Genomic DNA, 15,240 nt, shown 5'->3' on the forward strand with positions numbered 1-15,240 from the left:
GAGAATATTGATGCATTCAATGCCTGACAAAAAAAATCGTGACCGTGTTGTAAACTGTTGAAGAGTTCCCTCGGTGGGAGCCGAACCTGGGTGCACAATCACATGCTGATCCTAATAATTGTCCGAACCGCATTTATATATCATAATTTATCCTCTTGGACATAAAACTATAACATACTTACGCAACAATTCAAATAACTAGGTACATAAGTTAGGCATTATTTAATCAAAACGCAAATCTAATGGCTCCTATTACTTTCAAAAAAACTTCCGACTTCCTCTCACAATTTGCATACGTTACGTGGATTTCTTATTATTTTAGCCACATCCAGTCAGTAATTAAATTCAACAAAAAAATAGTCGGCAGTCTGCTTTCGCCATTTGCAAACCGGAGTGAGATAACGACAGAAAAAGCTCAATTTCCCGCCTCGCGTGCGCCGTGCGTAGAAAGTTTGAGAAACCATGTGAATGCTCAAACAACATTTAGTTAACATGTTGTTAACAATAGCCAGGTGGCTTATCGAAAGCCAGTGCAAACGCCTCTATTACGACATGCATATCTATGTGGGGTAACTAAATACGCAGATGACTGTATACAGAGCGCGGAGAAAATTTACTTTTTCTTGGGAAAGTGTTCTTGGCTAGTTTTTACAAGATTTTACTTAACTATGTATGTTGCTATGTCCCTGTGCCCTTATGTCTTGGGTGGAATTTTGCAACCCAAGTTTGAAACAGATAAGCTAGAATGTACACACGATTAAGCTAAAATGTACACACGTTTAGTTTGGATGACAATGCATTATTATAATACGCGTGAACTGATGGTGCACTCAGGAACGGCTCCAGACGTGGGAATTCAACGGTTTACTGCACGGACATGATATTTTGTCACAAATTAAATACAATAAGATCTCTCTGATAACAATAAAACCTTGTGCCAAAAAAAAAAGATTTTTTACAGAAAAACCTGAAATTACGCCCAACAAGCAATTTCCATAGCGCAGCACAAAACGCCTTTAGATAGACGTTCTATTGTCTGCGTGAGAAAATATTTACTTGTTTTCAGACAGTTCTTGTGTCGGATCGATCGTCATGGACCCACAATACAAGCTTAGTTGTTAGTTTGGACCCATTTTTCCATAGTCCACCTTACGGTTCGGCCTTTTTAAAATAAAATAATTTCTGTCTTGTCTTTTAAATATTTATTTGGGAAGACTACTTACATATTTAATTTGGAGTTTTCGTTATCTCGGCCTTGGACGTAGTATATCTATAGTCTACCTGCAACAAATCAACACGAAATAGAGGTTAATGCTAGGTCAATCTCGGTTAACAAATTAAAGAGAACTCTGCTCTTAGAAGAAAGGTTAGATAGCGAGTCTAGTTTCGAAATCAAGAATCTGTTATCAAGTAGGTACTACGAGAGCTTAACAGTCGGGTTCCTCAAGGCCGAGGGTCGTAGTTGTTAAGTGGAATTAAACACACATAAGAACTCTCTTGTGGTTTGCCATTTCCTTCTAATTGTACGTCAGGCTTATTTATCTACCTGGTTCAAACAATTCTCCCGTCTCCAGTAATTTCATAGTAGCCGCTTCTTCCTTCGCGATTTTCTCCTTTAAAATGGCAAGTTCTTTATCTCGTATGATCTTTTTCTTAGCTTGTTCCTCTTGGTGGCGCGCCTCCAAGGAATTATACAAAACTTGTTTCCCACGGGCATAGAATATACCGGCTATTAGCAATGCCCAGCGTACTCCTCTGATAAGCGGGGAAACCGGTTGCGGAGGTCCATATGGCAAAGACATGGTCAACTTACAATTCAAATGTGTATGAATTTTAAATATACTGGTCCCTTATACGGAAAATCTGACAAATTGCCGCGCTGCATCGTTGAAATTTATGACATCTGACATTTTTAGAAAAAAATAAAAAGTGGCCAGTATTTCCGTTAAAACAGATTCTCATTCGGATTAAGACTTGGGCAGTGCAGTGACAATTAGGCTGGTCCATCTACTAATTCGTGATTTATGATTATTTTATCGATAGGAAGGCCAGTGGCCGAGCCCGCGGCTAAGAATACCACTTGTCTCTGGTGTGGATACCACCAATTATAGCAGGCTGGCGGCCCGCCAGCGCTGGTACTGGCGCAGTCGCAGTCAACAGGAACTAGACTTAATCGATTGGGATCAATCAGTTCTAAACGTCATTTCAAGTGACAAATCAATCTTACTATAGTTCAAAACTTATAATTCAGCTTACTTTACCAATTCTTACGGTTCCCTCGTGGCGTAGGTTATTTTGAGCTCTGAAAATATGTGATATTTTTCATATAGGCACATATACAGTAAAATGTCTATAAAGACTCCTGGCTTTTAACTCGTAAGTACCCTTTACGAGATAGACAAAGCACTTCAATGGCTACTTTTAGTGTATGGTGAGCTTATCGCCTACGATAATTTATTGCCCTTTCTTTTGATTTACTTTTACAATCTCCACAGGATTAGACGCAGCTGGTACATTTATGTTTTTATTTTGCACCCAGACAAGCATGATGTTTTTTGATCTGCGAAATTATATAGTTCCCTTTATTGTATACTAGATGTTGCCCGGGGCTTCGCTCCCGTGGGAATTTTGAGATAAAAATATAGCCTATAGCAATCTTGGATAATTAACCTTTCTAATTGTGAAAGAATTTTTTAAATCGGTTCGGTAGTTTCGGAGATTACCCGTCTCAAACATACAAACTCACAAAGTCACAAACGCTTACCTCTTTATAATTTTAGTATAGATGTAAATTACTTGCTACCTATTCGACTAAATTATATAGTCTTAAATCCGAATCTACCATACATATGCAAAATTCGGTCGATTTATTACGTGATCTTGTAAGCCGAACAAGTGAAATATTGGGAAAGTGTGTGAATATTTTTGCTCCAAAAAGCATTGATGCTAATATGTGAAATTCGCTATACCAAACAACACACAAAGCCTATAAACTCATTCATTTTAAACGATTGATGCTTATGTATTAAATACATGTGTATAGATGTAGATACCATTTCTTACAAACATAACATACCTAAGTTAAGTACAGCTAAATGCCGAAGTGTGGTTACATCAAACTTTAGCCGACTAGACTTAGATATAGCCGGACTCTGTTGGGTACCTACCACCTAGGTTAGGTGTAGCCTGCTTATGTCCGGTTAGACCTAGGTGCAGTAGATCTTCATTTGTGTGTTGTGTCAAGGTGCATCATTTTATTACAGAAACTTTAATTTACAATAAACATCCAGCTACAGAGTGAATGTAAGAATTGGTTGCAAAGGTCATGAGTTCAATAACAACAAACTATTAGTAGGCGAGGCAGGGAACAGGCTATTACGCAATCGTCCTATTATAGAGCGGTAGCGTGACACAGAAAATGTCACGACACGAACTCATACAGTGTTAAAAATTTGAAAGGTTTATTCTAAAGTAGGGTCTGATGAAGCAAGTAGAAATATAATTTTCTCAACGTGCTGACAGTATCTTACGTCATTATATAAAAAATAATTACGCTCTCGACGCGCGGTAGTATACCTACCTGTCTGTGGGTTGTATTGTGCAGTGTAGCCTCATCTTCATCTGGAAACCATATATTTTTCTATAAGTTATACCTTAACTTAATTGCTATACCAAACGACATTTTGACGTGTTATCCATTTCACTGACTGAGTTCTACTTTTCAGCATGCATGGTATCATGAGGTCCAGTTCTTTTTATGTTATTGAGCTACGGGCTAAGAGTATCTACGGGACGGGACGGGACTCTAAAAACCGCTTTATTATTTAACTTCAGTACCTATCTACTTAACATAAAGAAAACTTTTGCTTTATATTTTTCTATACGTTTTTCCGGATATGTAATTACCTCATTCATTTTATCTCTTTAATTTTATAATGTGTCATACCACACCACAGACCATTTATACAGTTGCTTATAAAATTAGTCGATTTATCTTACTTTCATCGTTTGTGCAGAAAATATCGAGTATTTGTAACAATAAAGTTACTGCTCATATATATTCCTATCTTTGTCGCACTTATTGCGCAATATTATGACGATATTTCTATCTCTTTCTTTAGCATGGATCCGCCAAGGTGGTCCGTTCCGTACGTACTGGTAGCGTAGTGGTCCGACAAGCAAGCAACTTCACTTCATAGTACAACTTTTTTTTATCAGTCTACATTTGTCAGTGGTAGTGTGTGCGCAAATTGGCAACTTAATTTATTTTCCTAAAAAATTTTTTCGAAACATAAAATGTAAGGAAAATTTGTATAGCATGTCTTAGAATTGAGACGGAATATTTATGTACCTAGCAAATGCGAATATTTACAATGAATTACAGTGTTTAAATAGTTAACGATCAAAATTAATTTTGTGGGTGTGGTAAATACCGAAACTCATTGTCAAAATCAACTTTTATCTTGTGTTTACGGTCAACTGCTGTAGAAAATTGATAATCACACGCTAGTTACCCGTGTAAAGTTTGAAAAAGCAGTGCAATTAGTGTTTTGTGCAATTTAGATATCCTAAATTTGTGAATGTTCTGAGTGTAGTGTTTTGCTTTATAGAAATCGTCATCGACGAAGACTACCACAATGACGACGCCGGCCAAGCTGTTTGGACGAGAGTTGTCGAATTTTGACGAAGTGGACGTGGATGAGTTGCTGTCAAAGCTGACGCAGGAAGAGCTGTCCATGCTTGCCAAAGAAGTGGACCCAGATGTAAGTACCTACCTACCTAAAATGTTCTTTCTTTGTAACCCTATTTTGTCTATATCATATTTTTTTATCAGTACTCCATTATAGTCTAATGTTTTTGTGTATGCTTTTTAAAGTAGGTACATGGTCAAAAAGCTGTAAAGGTATTACCTATACTGAAACCTACCTAGAAAAAAACACTACATACCTAATCATTTTTGGCATTTCTTTTTATAAAGTGGTCGGTCAATATGAAACTCCACTTTACTGATTAGACAATTAAAAATTTGACATGAAAAAGTGCTTGGAAAGGTTTTAATTTCTGAATGCTTTGACTTAATGATATTGTATGGTATCCTGCTTTATGGAACAATTAAAATGCAGCATAGTTCATTTTAGGAATCTTGCAAATGGGCAAACATTATCTATCCACTCGATCTGTCCTTATCCATACTTCAAACTACATGTATGCAAAATTTCAAGATGATTGATTGAGTAGATACAGTGTGAAGAGGTAACAAACTAGGATAGTTAGGAATAACATACCATGAGTGATGTTACTACTTCCTAGTTTTTGTGCATAAGCTCATCTGCATATCTGAATCCACATCATCATCAGTCATTCCAATGACCCTGAAAACTGTTAAAGCAAATGGACATGGAAAATGGATTGAAATAAAAAATCTATACTCTCACTGACACTCCTTGTACTTGTCAATTTTCTTGTTTGTCAACAAATTCAAATATAAAAAATTACAAAAGCAAGAATATACCAAAAAGTTTGTAACAGTCCCCTATGCTGGGACTGGCCACACTGGCTCTCATTGTAGATGGATAAGGAGGAAAGCAACATATCTAACAAGCGGGTCCAATTGGGCCTGCACATAGTTATGTTCATTATCGTCTACCATACAAACCAGTGCAAATTTCACCAGTCAAGCAATTGTTTCTATTGTGTTCCGATCGACAGGTTAAGAAAAATAATTTGATATAAAGACTGTGATTCAGGGAAATAGTGTAAAGACATTTTATTGTAATATTGCTTAGCTAATAGTATAATTATCACTATTAAAACAAGACACCTAAATTACTAAACAATATTTTTTCAATTGCTTTACACAATCATCATTTATGTTGATATGGTTATGATTCTTTGCAATGGGTTCAAGATTTCTTCACTGGTTTGATTTCAATAATTGAAGACTTCATTGAAGAAATATTTCATCATTAGGGATACTAAGCGGCTGCGGCTTGTTGTCAAAAAAATCATATTTTATGATTTTTCTTTTATTAAATCTCAAATCTTGAGGTCTTATGTTATTATATATTTACATGTAGTGAAACTACTCAAGTATTTTTGTAGTTCATTGAATAATACCTATAAAATTGGGAACAAGCTTTTCTCAGTATTTATTTGCATATCTTTTAATATTAAACAATGCCCTAGTCTGAAACAATACTACCTATTAATGCATTGTGAATGACTAATCTTTTTCTCTTTATGAACTAAAGCTTTCATAAAACATTTGAATACTATTACATCTACAATATCTTGTATACAACTGTTTGCCTTTTAAGGTCATGAATTTTGATCACTTAGGTAGTAACTTTTTTTTTCCCCAGTTTGATTAACTATTAAATATTTGATAATGGTTTTTTGTGGTACACATAAGCTTAACTACATAAATAAATTTAATATTCAATATTAAAAACCAAGTAGACTACAAATATTGTAAATAAGTAAGTCTGCTAAACATGACATATGTAAGTATGCCAACCACATTGTAACAAAGCTTTAGTAATTTACTAACAAAATCAACTGCCAAGGCTCCTGACAATGCCTCTCGAGACAATTATGTTGTTATATTCACATTGAAAAAGCATTGCACTTATATTTTCAAATGCCATGAGAGTAAGGCCATTTTACCTTGAAACTGTTTACAATGAAGCTGAGGATTTTCATTATTTAAAGAGATCATTTTTCATAAACCCATATAAATATATACTTAGTAAAATTAATTAAGAAATCTATAAATTTTCCTAGGTTTATGCTATTTTCCTCCAATAATATCTATGTTTTGTTATTCAATATTTAGTTGGGTTAACTATTTCTATATGGAAAAGTGGTGTTTATTAACTAAATACTTTAAAAGGATACATATTGTATACCGTTGCATTTAGCTACATAAATAAAATAAATTGTTGTTTTAACTTATATTTGTTTATACCGGAGTAATTTTAAAAAGTAATTCTGTATAATCTATTTTCACTTGCTAGATAGATATTATAATTTCTATGATTTTAGTAAAACCAGGCTAAGGCCATAATTTTTACGGAATGAAGCACATCTGTGTAGATAGTTAACAAACCATAAAAAAGAAACCCTCCTATAATTGTATATTTAGAAAATTTTAATCATTGACCATGCATACCTACATAGAGTTACGTAAACTCATGTGTGAATTGCTAGATAAATTGAAAAATTGAAAAATGTGTGAACAGTGCAAATAGCCACTACGCCACTTATACATATAGGTACATACATTTATGTAGTAGATAAAGATAACACACAAATTTACATTGTTATCTTTGTACAGGAAACCTAGGTACTTCTTTTGTCAGTAATTAGCATTACACGAAGACCTCTATTAATTTGTTACTAGACATGAATTTGAAATGTTGCTTCAAAATTTGGTTATGTAATTTAGTGCAGAATTAAATATTGGTTAGTTTTTTGTTATAGATTATATATAGCAATATGTTTGATTATATATACACCTTGTCACTATTTATTTTAGTAACAATGAAATGGTTACTGGTTGTTATGGTACCAAGGAGAAATGAGAGGGCTGTCTTGATTTTTCGGGAAAATAGGTATAGAAACTCTGTCAGTCATTAACCTTTTGCGTGTTCTAGTGAAATGCCACGCCTAGTAATCAAAAAGTAGGTCGTTGCCATGCAAATTAATTATTTGAATGTATAATTTGACATATAATTTGCATACTAGTTCAGTTCCCGTAAAATTTACGCCATTTGCATGCACATGATATCTTGAACCTTCCTGTAGATAGCGTTGTTATTGTCAATTTATGTTGGTAGCACTGATCTCATCAGAGTAGGTACTTGGTTGGCAGGAACCTACGTCAGGACGTATGATCCCATTCTTAAGTGGACAATGTCACTATCTTTTACGTAATCTAAATATTTAAATATGTTGTATATACAATATATTATTTTTATTTAGAATCAACAACAACATACCTATAATTTTAATAGCTTATATATTTAACATGATCATCATTATTCATACATCTTGGACTTGACAACTTTGACAGTGGTTAAAAACCACTGAACTGTTAAAACGATGTCAGTTCAAAGAAATTAATTTAGATCTCCTAATTTCTGTCACTTAAAATGTGGTGTGAACATTAAAGAAAAAGGCCCAATGTGTAATCGGTTTTATGGGTAACAAAAAATAGATGCTTTGAACCAGACGCGTATTGGACCTAAAGGCCGACCTCAGTCTAGTAAACAAACATAAAACCGGTCGCATTAACATAAAGATATTTAACAGTAAAGTTACATAAATGATGGCACAGAAAGTGGTTGTATACAACTGCTCAGATAATTATGCTCATAATATTTATCGATTATTCAAATCGATTATAATTTTATTGACACTTGTTTAAATATGTCAATGTAGTCTATTTGTTTCTAGAATATATTCTAATTTGTTGACTGCTCTTTTAATACTATTTTTATATATCGTTGTTCCCACTGCGGGATAAATGTTTTTTTATTTATTTTGAATAAAAAATGTCCCGAAAACAAAAGTATCACAGAACGGCGCCGCTACTGTCCCTGACAACTACAACGTGGTCGATTTTTTGTAATAGGTATTTTGCTCCCAGTTAGGATTCTCTGTATGATCCAATAGTTGACTGTTACACAGTGCTTTTAGCATTAAGTCCACTTATTGTATTTTTACATATGTACATACATATAGTTGTTATATTTTCTACAATAAAGTTTAAAAAATAAATAAAATATTTCCGAGAGTTTTTGTTTCGTAGCGTGGACTAATCACTCGCCATTTTTATGACCAATTAAATACAAGCTTTAGATTAATACTGTATTCTGAGATACAAGCTAAGCACGGCTTTTGAAACAGTTACATTAGCCATACTAAATGTTCAGTCTGGTTATAATAAATATATTAATTTGAAGAATATCATCATGATTGAAGGCCATTTTGAGTGGCGCTTGCCGTAGTAAACTCTTGTTTTAATATCACTGATATGATATTAATTGATAAACCTTAATAAAGCCGATAAGAGGTAACATTATTTGATTGATAACCTGTTTATTAATATTGAATATTATGGTAGTGCTTAGTATAACAACATCCCAATCTAGGTACCTACCTAACCTACTCATATTTATTGCAAATTCTGTATTGTAGTACTATGACGATATCATATAATAAAGAATACTAGTATACAGTAAAAACAGACAAACAGCCGCGCCGTGATTAATTTAATATAGAAAACTTTAAATACACTGGTGTAACCCTGTTAATTTGAAATTTTGAAAGCCAAGTCATGAAATCTTTTCAACAAACAGTCTTTCAGCTCCACATGTTAAGTTCGGTGAAATGACGCCGTCAAGCCCTGGGTACTCTGATACAAGTCTCTACTTTACTTTTTAAGTCTACACTTTGACGAACATAGGTAGGCCTTTTATAGCAACAGAAGGCTTTTATGCCTGCCAAAGCAAGTAAATTACTTTAAAAACAATAATAAATAAATAATAACTAAAAAGATACACTATGTGTACACTGGAAATGACGTAGACGAAGACGGTCTTTAATTTATACTTGGTAATAATAGTGATATATTTACAATTCCAGGACAACACGTTCCCCCCGTCGCTCCGCAACAACTACGACTGTGATAAGGACCCCACAGGCCCCCTGAACCGCAAGAAGCTGATAGAACACATCAACAAACAGGCCTTGGAGACGCCCGACCGGCCCGAAGTGAAGCCCTATGTCCCCGGTGTCATTCGAGGGAAGAAGGTAATATTTATTTTTGCATCGGCATCCGTAAAGTCAAATGTACTAACATAAGCCCGTTGAATAAAAACTTTGAAATGTCATAAATTTATTGTTAAATTAATTTAACAGCAGCGACGTCCTCACCGAGCTAGATTAGTTTCCCAAACTTCTCTATAAATTTTTCACAATTGTTTCTTGTTATTTTAAACATACTTGGAACTACCATTCTAATTTCTTCATGGAAGCAAGATTAATGTAGAGGAGTAGCTCCTACGCTGTTTTGGTACCTAAGTTTCGCAAGCTTGTGTGATAAAAGTATTAACAATCTTGCTACACAACTAGTTACACATGGACTATGTATCTGTTCTGAATTTTCATTTCTAGCAGATTTAAAACGACTAGTATAAAACATGGCGGTATTCTTAAATAATAAATTACAAAATCTGATAAACATTGCGAATAGAAATTTATTACATTGGTGAATAGCAAATGATTAATATTTTATCGATTTGTTTTCTCCAGTGGATCCCACCGCCTCCACCAGAAAAGATAAGAGACGCGGATGAACAGATCTCGATCGACCTCGGCGATGAGTATGAGCAGGCGCTCGACAGTGCTTCCCAGGAGGAGATCATTGACCTGGCTGGTGAGTAAACTCGTGTCTTACAGGTTATAAGATACAGTGGATCCCATCGCTGCCACCAGAGAAGATTGGGGACGCAGATTTTTTTAATATTAAAAAAAGACCAACAGCTTTAATAACAAATTTTCTTATCTACTAATTATAGCAACTAAGCCAATAATAAGAGGTATCTCTAAATATAACAATAGAACAGTTCTTACTTCATTACATATTGTTAAAGATAGTAAACTAGTAGTATGAAGGAAACTGTAGGAAGGAAAACGACGGGTTTTCCTTATACTTAAAAATATAATTAATTTCATCATCATTTTTATTATCACCCTTTAGGAAAAACCTAATTAACTTGGCGATTCAATTATTTCCTTGCGTTAATACTGACTAAAAAAATTTTATAATTATCCTGACTTTATACTGGCTATGTAATTCGAACAGATAATAAATACTTGTTTCAATACAATGACGCTTGCAATGAGTCGTTTCCCATAACATATATAGGTTGGCGTAATGTTAAACACGCTAGTGATCTTAAACAGCATCAACAACAACTGTAACTGACTTAAAGTCTCCTAAATCGTGAATGTTGTCTGAAGCAATTCAGTGATAAAAAAACTCGTAGGCGACAATAGTATTCCCAAAGAGGATCGACGTCAGGCCGGTCATAAAATCACAGCTGAATCTTCAATATTAATAAAGGTTTATTTTTTGAGCGGGTTTCCGAGTTTTATATCGATTTAGTTTTTTCCTTTCATATAGGTGTCTGTTGCCAACGAAAATCGAACTGAAATGTTGACCAGATCTAGGTTACTGTGAAAAAAATAGAGGCCAAACACACGATATAGACCTATCTAGCTATATCAGCTATATCAGTGGCATGATTTGTATTACGCGCATTATGACATTGTTTTATGGTTGAAAGGAGAAATTGTCATTGGCACTGGATTTAAAATATCTGGCAGTCGTCCACATGTTTCGTTGTTCGAATTAGTGTATGCGTGTAAAAATTATTGTGAGCAATCAGCGTTATGATATTGTGGGTGACCTAAAAGAAGACAAAAATATGACTTCATGTTAATTACAAATGATGTTTCTTGTGTGTTGTTGTATGCAATTCAAACATTGTTTTCGTACATTATACTTTTTTTATTTCTTGTAAATGAAAGATCTATTAGGATCTCCTATTAATACCATCCTTAGATTATCAAGCTCGTTTGCTATGCTATAAAAATGAACATTAGGTTTTCACATCTTGTTATTTATTTCTTATATGTATATACTGCGCGCGGCTTCACCCGCGTGATTTCCCACGGGAGCAGTTATTTTTCCGGGAAGAAAGGTACCCTATGTCATTCTCCGTCCTTTAAACTAGATAGAGCGTGAAGAGGTAACAAACAAATTTACTTTCGAATTTATAATGTTGGGATTTTTCTGCTTAATTTATTTAATTCTATGGATTTTATTGCACCCATCTTAGTTCACTTTTATTTCTTTCGACCCAAAGGTCGTCTGGAAGATATTGCGTTTGCGATGAGTCTGCCTTTCCACTCATTTGTATCTGAATACCATTATTGTAACTTATGGCTCATTTGTAAATCGTGCTACAAATAGTCTAATCTATTTATCTATGTACAGGGTGACTTTTAATACATTTTAGTAACACGACTTTTAGTATGGGAGTAACTCCGAAATTGCGAAAAAAAATATCATTTATTGGTTGCTTCCATACGAAACGTTGTTCAGTATCATATAGCATGTAGATAAAATAATGCCAATGTATAAGATATCATCATTGTATATACTAAATAACAGGTATTAAACGCGCACATACCTTTTTTATTTCCCAGACGTTACGGACCTTGTTACAAAGGTCCGAGGTCGCTGGGCGACTGACTCAGCAAGCGACGGACGACTGTCCGATAGAATCTTCTATCTTGTATAATTATGCAACGAAAGTTTACAAGTAGTTATCTATATCTATTTATCTATATATCCTGTGTCCTTGCAGCGATCCTCGGCTTCCATTCCATGATGAACCAGGACCAATACCACGCGTCGCTGCTCAACAAGGGGCAGCCGGTGGGGCTGGGCTGGGACGGCATCACCAAGGCCTCCAAACCTAAGGTCGTTTGACTCGAAAGTAAAGCATTGTATATCGTGATGCTTAAACGAATATCACAGCTGGACATAATTAGTTTCCTATTCAGTTATACAGTCGCATTTCTGTGTTATTGTAATACAAGTTTAATATTAATATTATCTTTCTTCATAGTTGTATTCCTCATGGCTGAGAGTGTTCATTTCACGTGGTCATTACGTGGATTGAAACACACACGGTGACTATCTTGGCACTAATAATGGAGTGGTTTGTCATCGCCTTCCCCAATACACACACACAGGTTGATAATCAACCAGAGTGCAGGTTTCCTCACGATGTTTTCTTTCACCGGAAGCAAGCAATATTTAGTTTTTATTGGTATACAAACTCATGTGGTGGTACGAGTAGGATTCGAACCATTACACCACCACCGCTTAATATTGTATGTGTGTAATATAAATGTGAGTGTATGTGGTCCCCAGGTGTTCCCGATGGACCCGCCCAACGCCACGGACCCGGATGAGTCGCTGCAGCGCGTGCGTGATAACGACCTGAAGCTCACTGATCTCAATTGGAATAATATTAAGGTACATTCTACTTGCTGGTTGTTTGTAGCTTTCAGAGCCACGTTTTGCAGGAAAATTATATTACAGCCATTGTTCCGACTCGACAACATGAATTATGGTATCATCAAAGCAAAAAAGTATAAAAAAGAAAAAAAGTCGCTTCCCGCTGTCTGTCTGTCTATATGTATGCTAAGATCTTAAAAACTATTCAACGGATTTTGATGCGGGTTTATTAATAGATAGTGTGATTCCGGAGGTGGTTTTAGGTGTATAATTTATTATGGTTTTACTCGAAAGAAGCTGGGGCGGGCCGCTAGATAGGTATATAGAAAAAAAATAGAATTTAAATGAAAATAATTTAAATCAACGTGCTGTCTCGTTTTTTCTTATGTATCTATTATGCGCATATCTTTCTTGTATGAGCGAAATGGATGATATGACATGGTCTATAGCTTTCTCTGTCTGCGCACTATTAACATTACTTTCACAATTAGTTGTGCAATATAATAAATTCAGAATTCAGTTAACAATCATAGCGTAACGTATACTCATAAATATTTTATCAAAATGTATCTCTTTTCAGAACATAAGCGACGAGAAGTTCGAGAAGCTATTCGAAGCCCTAAAGACCAATACCAATCTAGAAGTCCTCTCATTGGTCAATGTCGGCCTCAACGACCGCACTGCGCAGCTATTGGCCGACGCTTTACAAGTAAATAGTACCTTGAGGGTGGTCAACGTGGAAACCAATTTTATAAGTCCACAAGGAGTGGTGCAATTGGTCAAGTCGTTACTGACCACCAATTGTGTGGAGGAATTCAGAGCTTCCAATCAGGTAAAAATGCACTTTGTTTCGTTTTGTTACGGTTCAATTTGGTGTGTAGGGTTTTTATAATAAGTAGAAATTACGCTTTGTTATATTATGATTGTAGCCGATGCAATGAAAAAACTAGGTAGAATTGAATTACGCGTTTATTGTAGACACAATTAGAAAGAAGATTAAAGTTTTAGGACAGACACGTAGCAGAACAATGTTGTAGAATCGTCTCGAAGTATCGGACTACCGACTTACAAAAATAAAAAATAAAATATTCTACCGTGTTTAAGACGGTTCCACTGTTGCGCAACAGATGGCGCTACTAGTTGCAAAGCCAAATATTAATTTGAGAAAACATAATTTTTTTCAACAGAAAATAATATAAAATAATATAAAATAAAATCCTAAGTGCGTCGCCTACAATCCACCCCCCAGTGCTGAGATGTAAACTCAGCACTGTATCAATCAGTCGGATGTAGTCGGGCGACGTCCAGCATTCGGACGCGACCATCGTCACCTGCGTGCGCGCTCAGCCGCGCTCCAAGTTCGGCTCCACGAGTAGAACATAGTCCCCCTCTCGCAAACCGCGTTCGTCTCCTGTCCACTTTTGCCTAGGTAACAATGTTGGTAAATATTCCTTAAGCCAGCGATGCCAAAACATGTCGGTGAGTCTCTGAGCTACTCGCCACTTTTTCCTAAGACTTAGATCAGTCTCGTCGTACCTACCAAAGGGAACCTGATTAGAGGAAGTACCTAACAAAAAATGATTAGGCGTTAAGGCCTCAGGAAAGTTAGGATCGGCTGACACGTGTGTGATTGGGCGACTATTCACTAAACCTTCAACCTCAATCAACAAAGTTGACAAGGTTTCTTAATGAGGAGCTCGCTCTTTCAACACCACCTTAAGGGCTGTTTTAACGGTACGTATCATTCGCTCCCAGGCCCCGCCCATTTCCGGTGCCCCGGGGGGCAAGAAACGCCAGACAATACCTCGGACGCTTGCATCCTCTTGAAGTTTATCAACGTTGAGTTCACGAAGACTCTGCCTCAACTCAGTGTCAGCTCCTCTGAAATTTGTACCATTATCTGAGTAGATAATGGCAGGGGTACCTCTGCGCGCTGACATCCTTCTTATGGCCATGATTGTGGAATCAGTGGATAAATTTTCCGCCAGCTCTTATGTGTATGGCACGAATGGTTAAGCATGTAAATAATACGCCGTACCTCTTCTGTCTTCCTCTTCCTACCGTGACCTCCATAGGTCCAAAGTAGTCAATCCCAGTACAAGTAAAGGGACGCCGATTGTGTTGTAAACGTACAGCTGGTA

The 15,240-nt window shown here is 35.7% G+C and overlaps 1 protein-coding gene and 1 long non-coding RNA gene across 12 annotated transcripts in view; one reads left to right on the forward strand and one right to left on the reverse strand.

Moving 5' to 3' along the window:
- tmod (tropomodulin) overlaps window positions 1-15,240 on the forward strand; it is a 56,662-nt gene that overhangs the window by 27,945 nt on the left and 13,477 nt on the right. For 10 of the 11 annotated variants that reach the window (XR_010369950.1, XR_010369948.1, XR_010369949.1 and 7 more), the window contains exons 2-7: window positions 4,611-4,763; window positions 9,649-9,816; window positions 10,318-10,441; window positions 12,441-12,556; window positions 13,013-13,117; window positions 13,680-13,931. Coding sequence is in view for 6 of the 11 variants with exons in the window: in XM_053748056.1 (XP_053604031.1) it covers window positions 4,611-4,763; window positions 9,649-9,816; window positions 10,318-10,441; window positions 12,441-12,556; window positions 13,013-13,117; window positions 13,680-13,931 (918 nt within the window). In the remaining 5 variants the exon portion in view is untranslated. Of the gene's footprint in view, window positions 1-4,142; window positions 4,299-4,610; window positions 4,764-9,648; window positions 9,817-10,317; window positions 10,442-12,440; window positions 12,557-13,012; window positions 13,118-13,679; window positions 13,932-15,240 lie in introns of those variants that run through there. The other variant, XM_053748059.1, reaches the window with a different exon arrangement.
- LOC128671532 (uncharacterized) lies at window positions 1,186-5,537 on the reverse strand. Its single transcript, XR_010369951.1, has 3 exons — window positions 5,286-5,537; window positions 3,577-3,621; window positions 1,186-1,277 (listed from the first exon to the last, which is right to left on the reverse strand). It is a non-coding gene; the product is annotated as an uncharacterized LOC128671532 (long non-coding RNA).

This window comes from Plodia interpunctella, chromosome 7 (assembly GCF_027563975.2).
Source record: "Plodia interpunctella isolate USDA-ARS_2022_Savannah chromosome 7, ilPloInte3.2, whole genome shotgun sequence".
NCBI classification, from domain to species: domain Eukaryota; kingdom Metazoa; phylum Arthropoda; class Insecta; order Lepidoptera; family Pyralidae; genus Plodia; species Plodia interpunctella.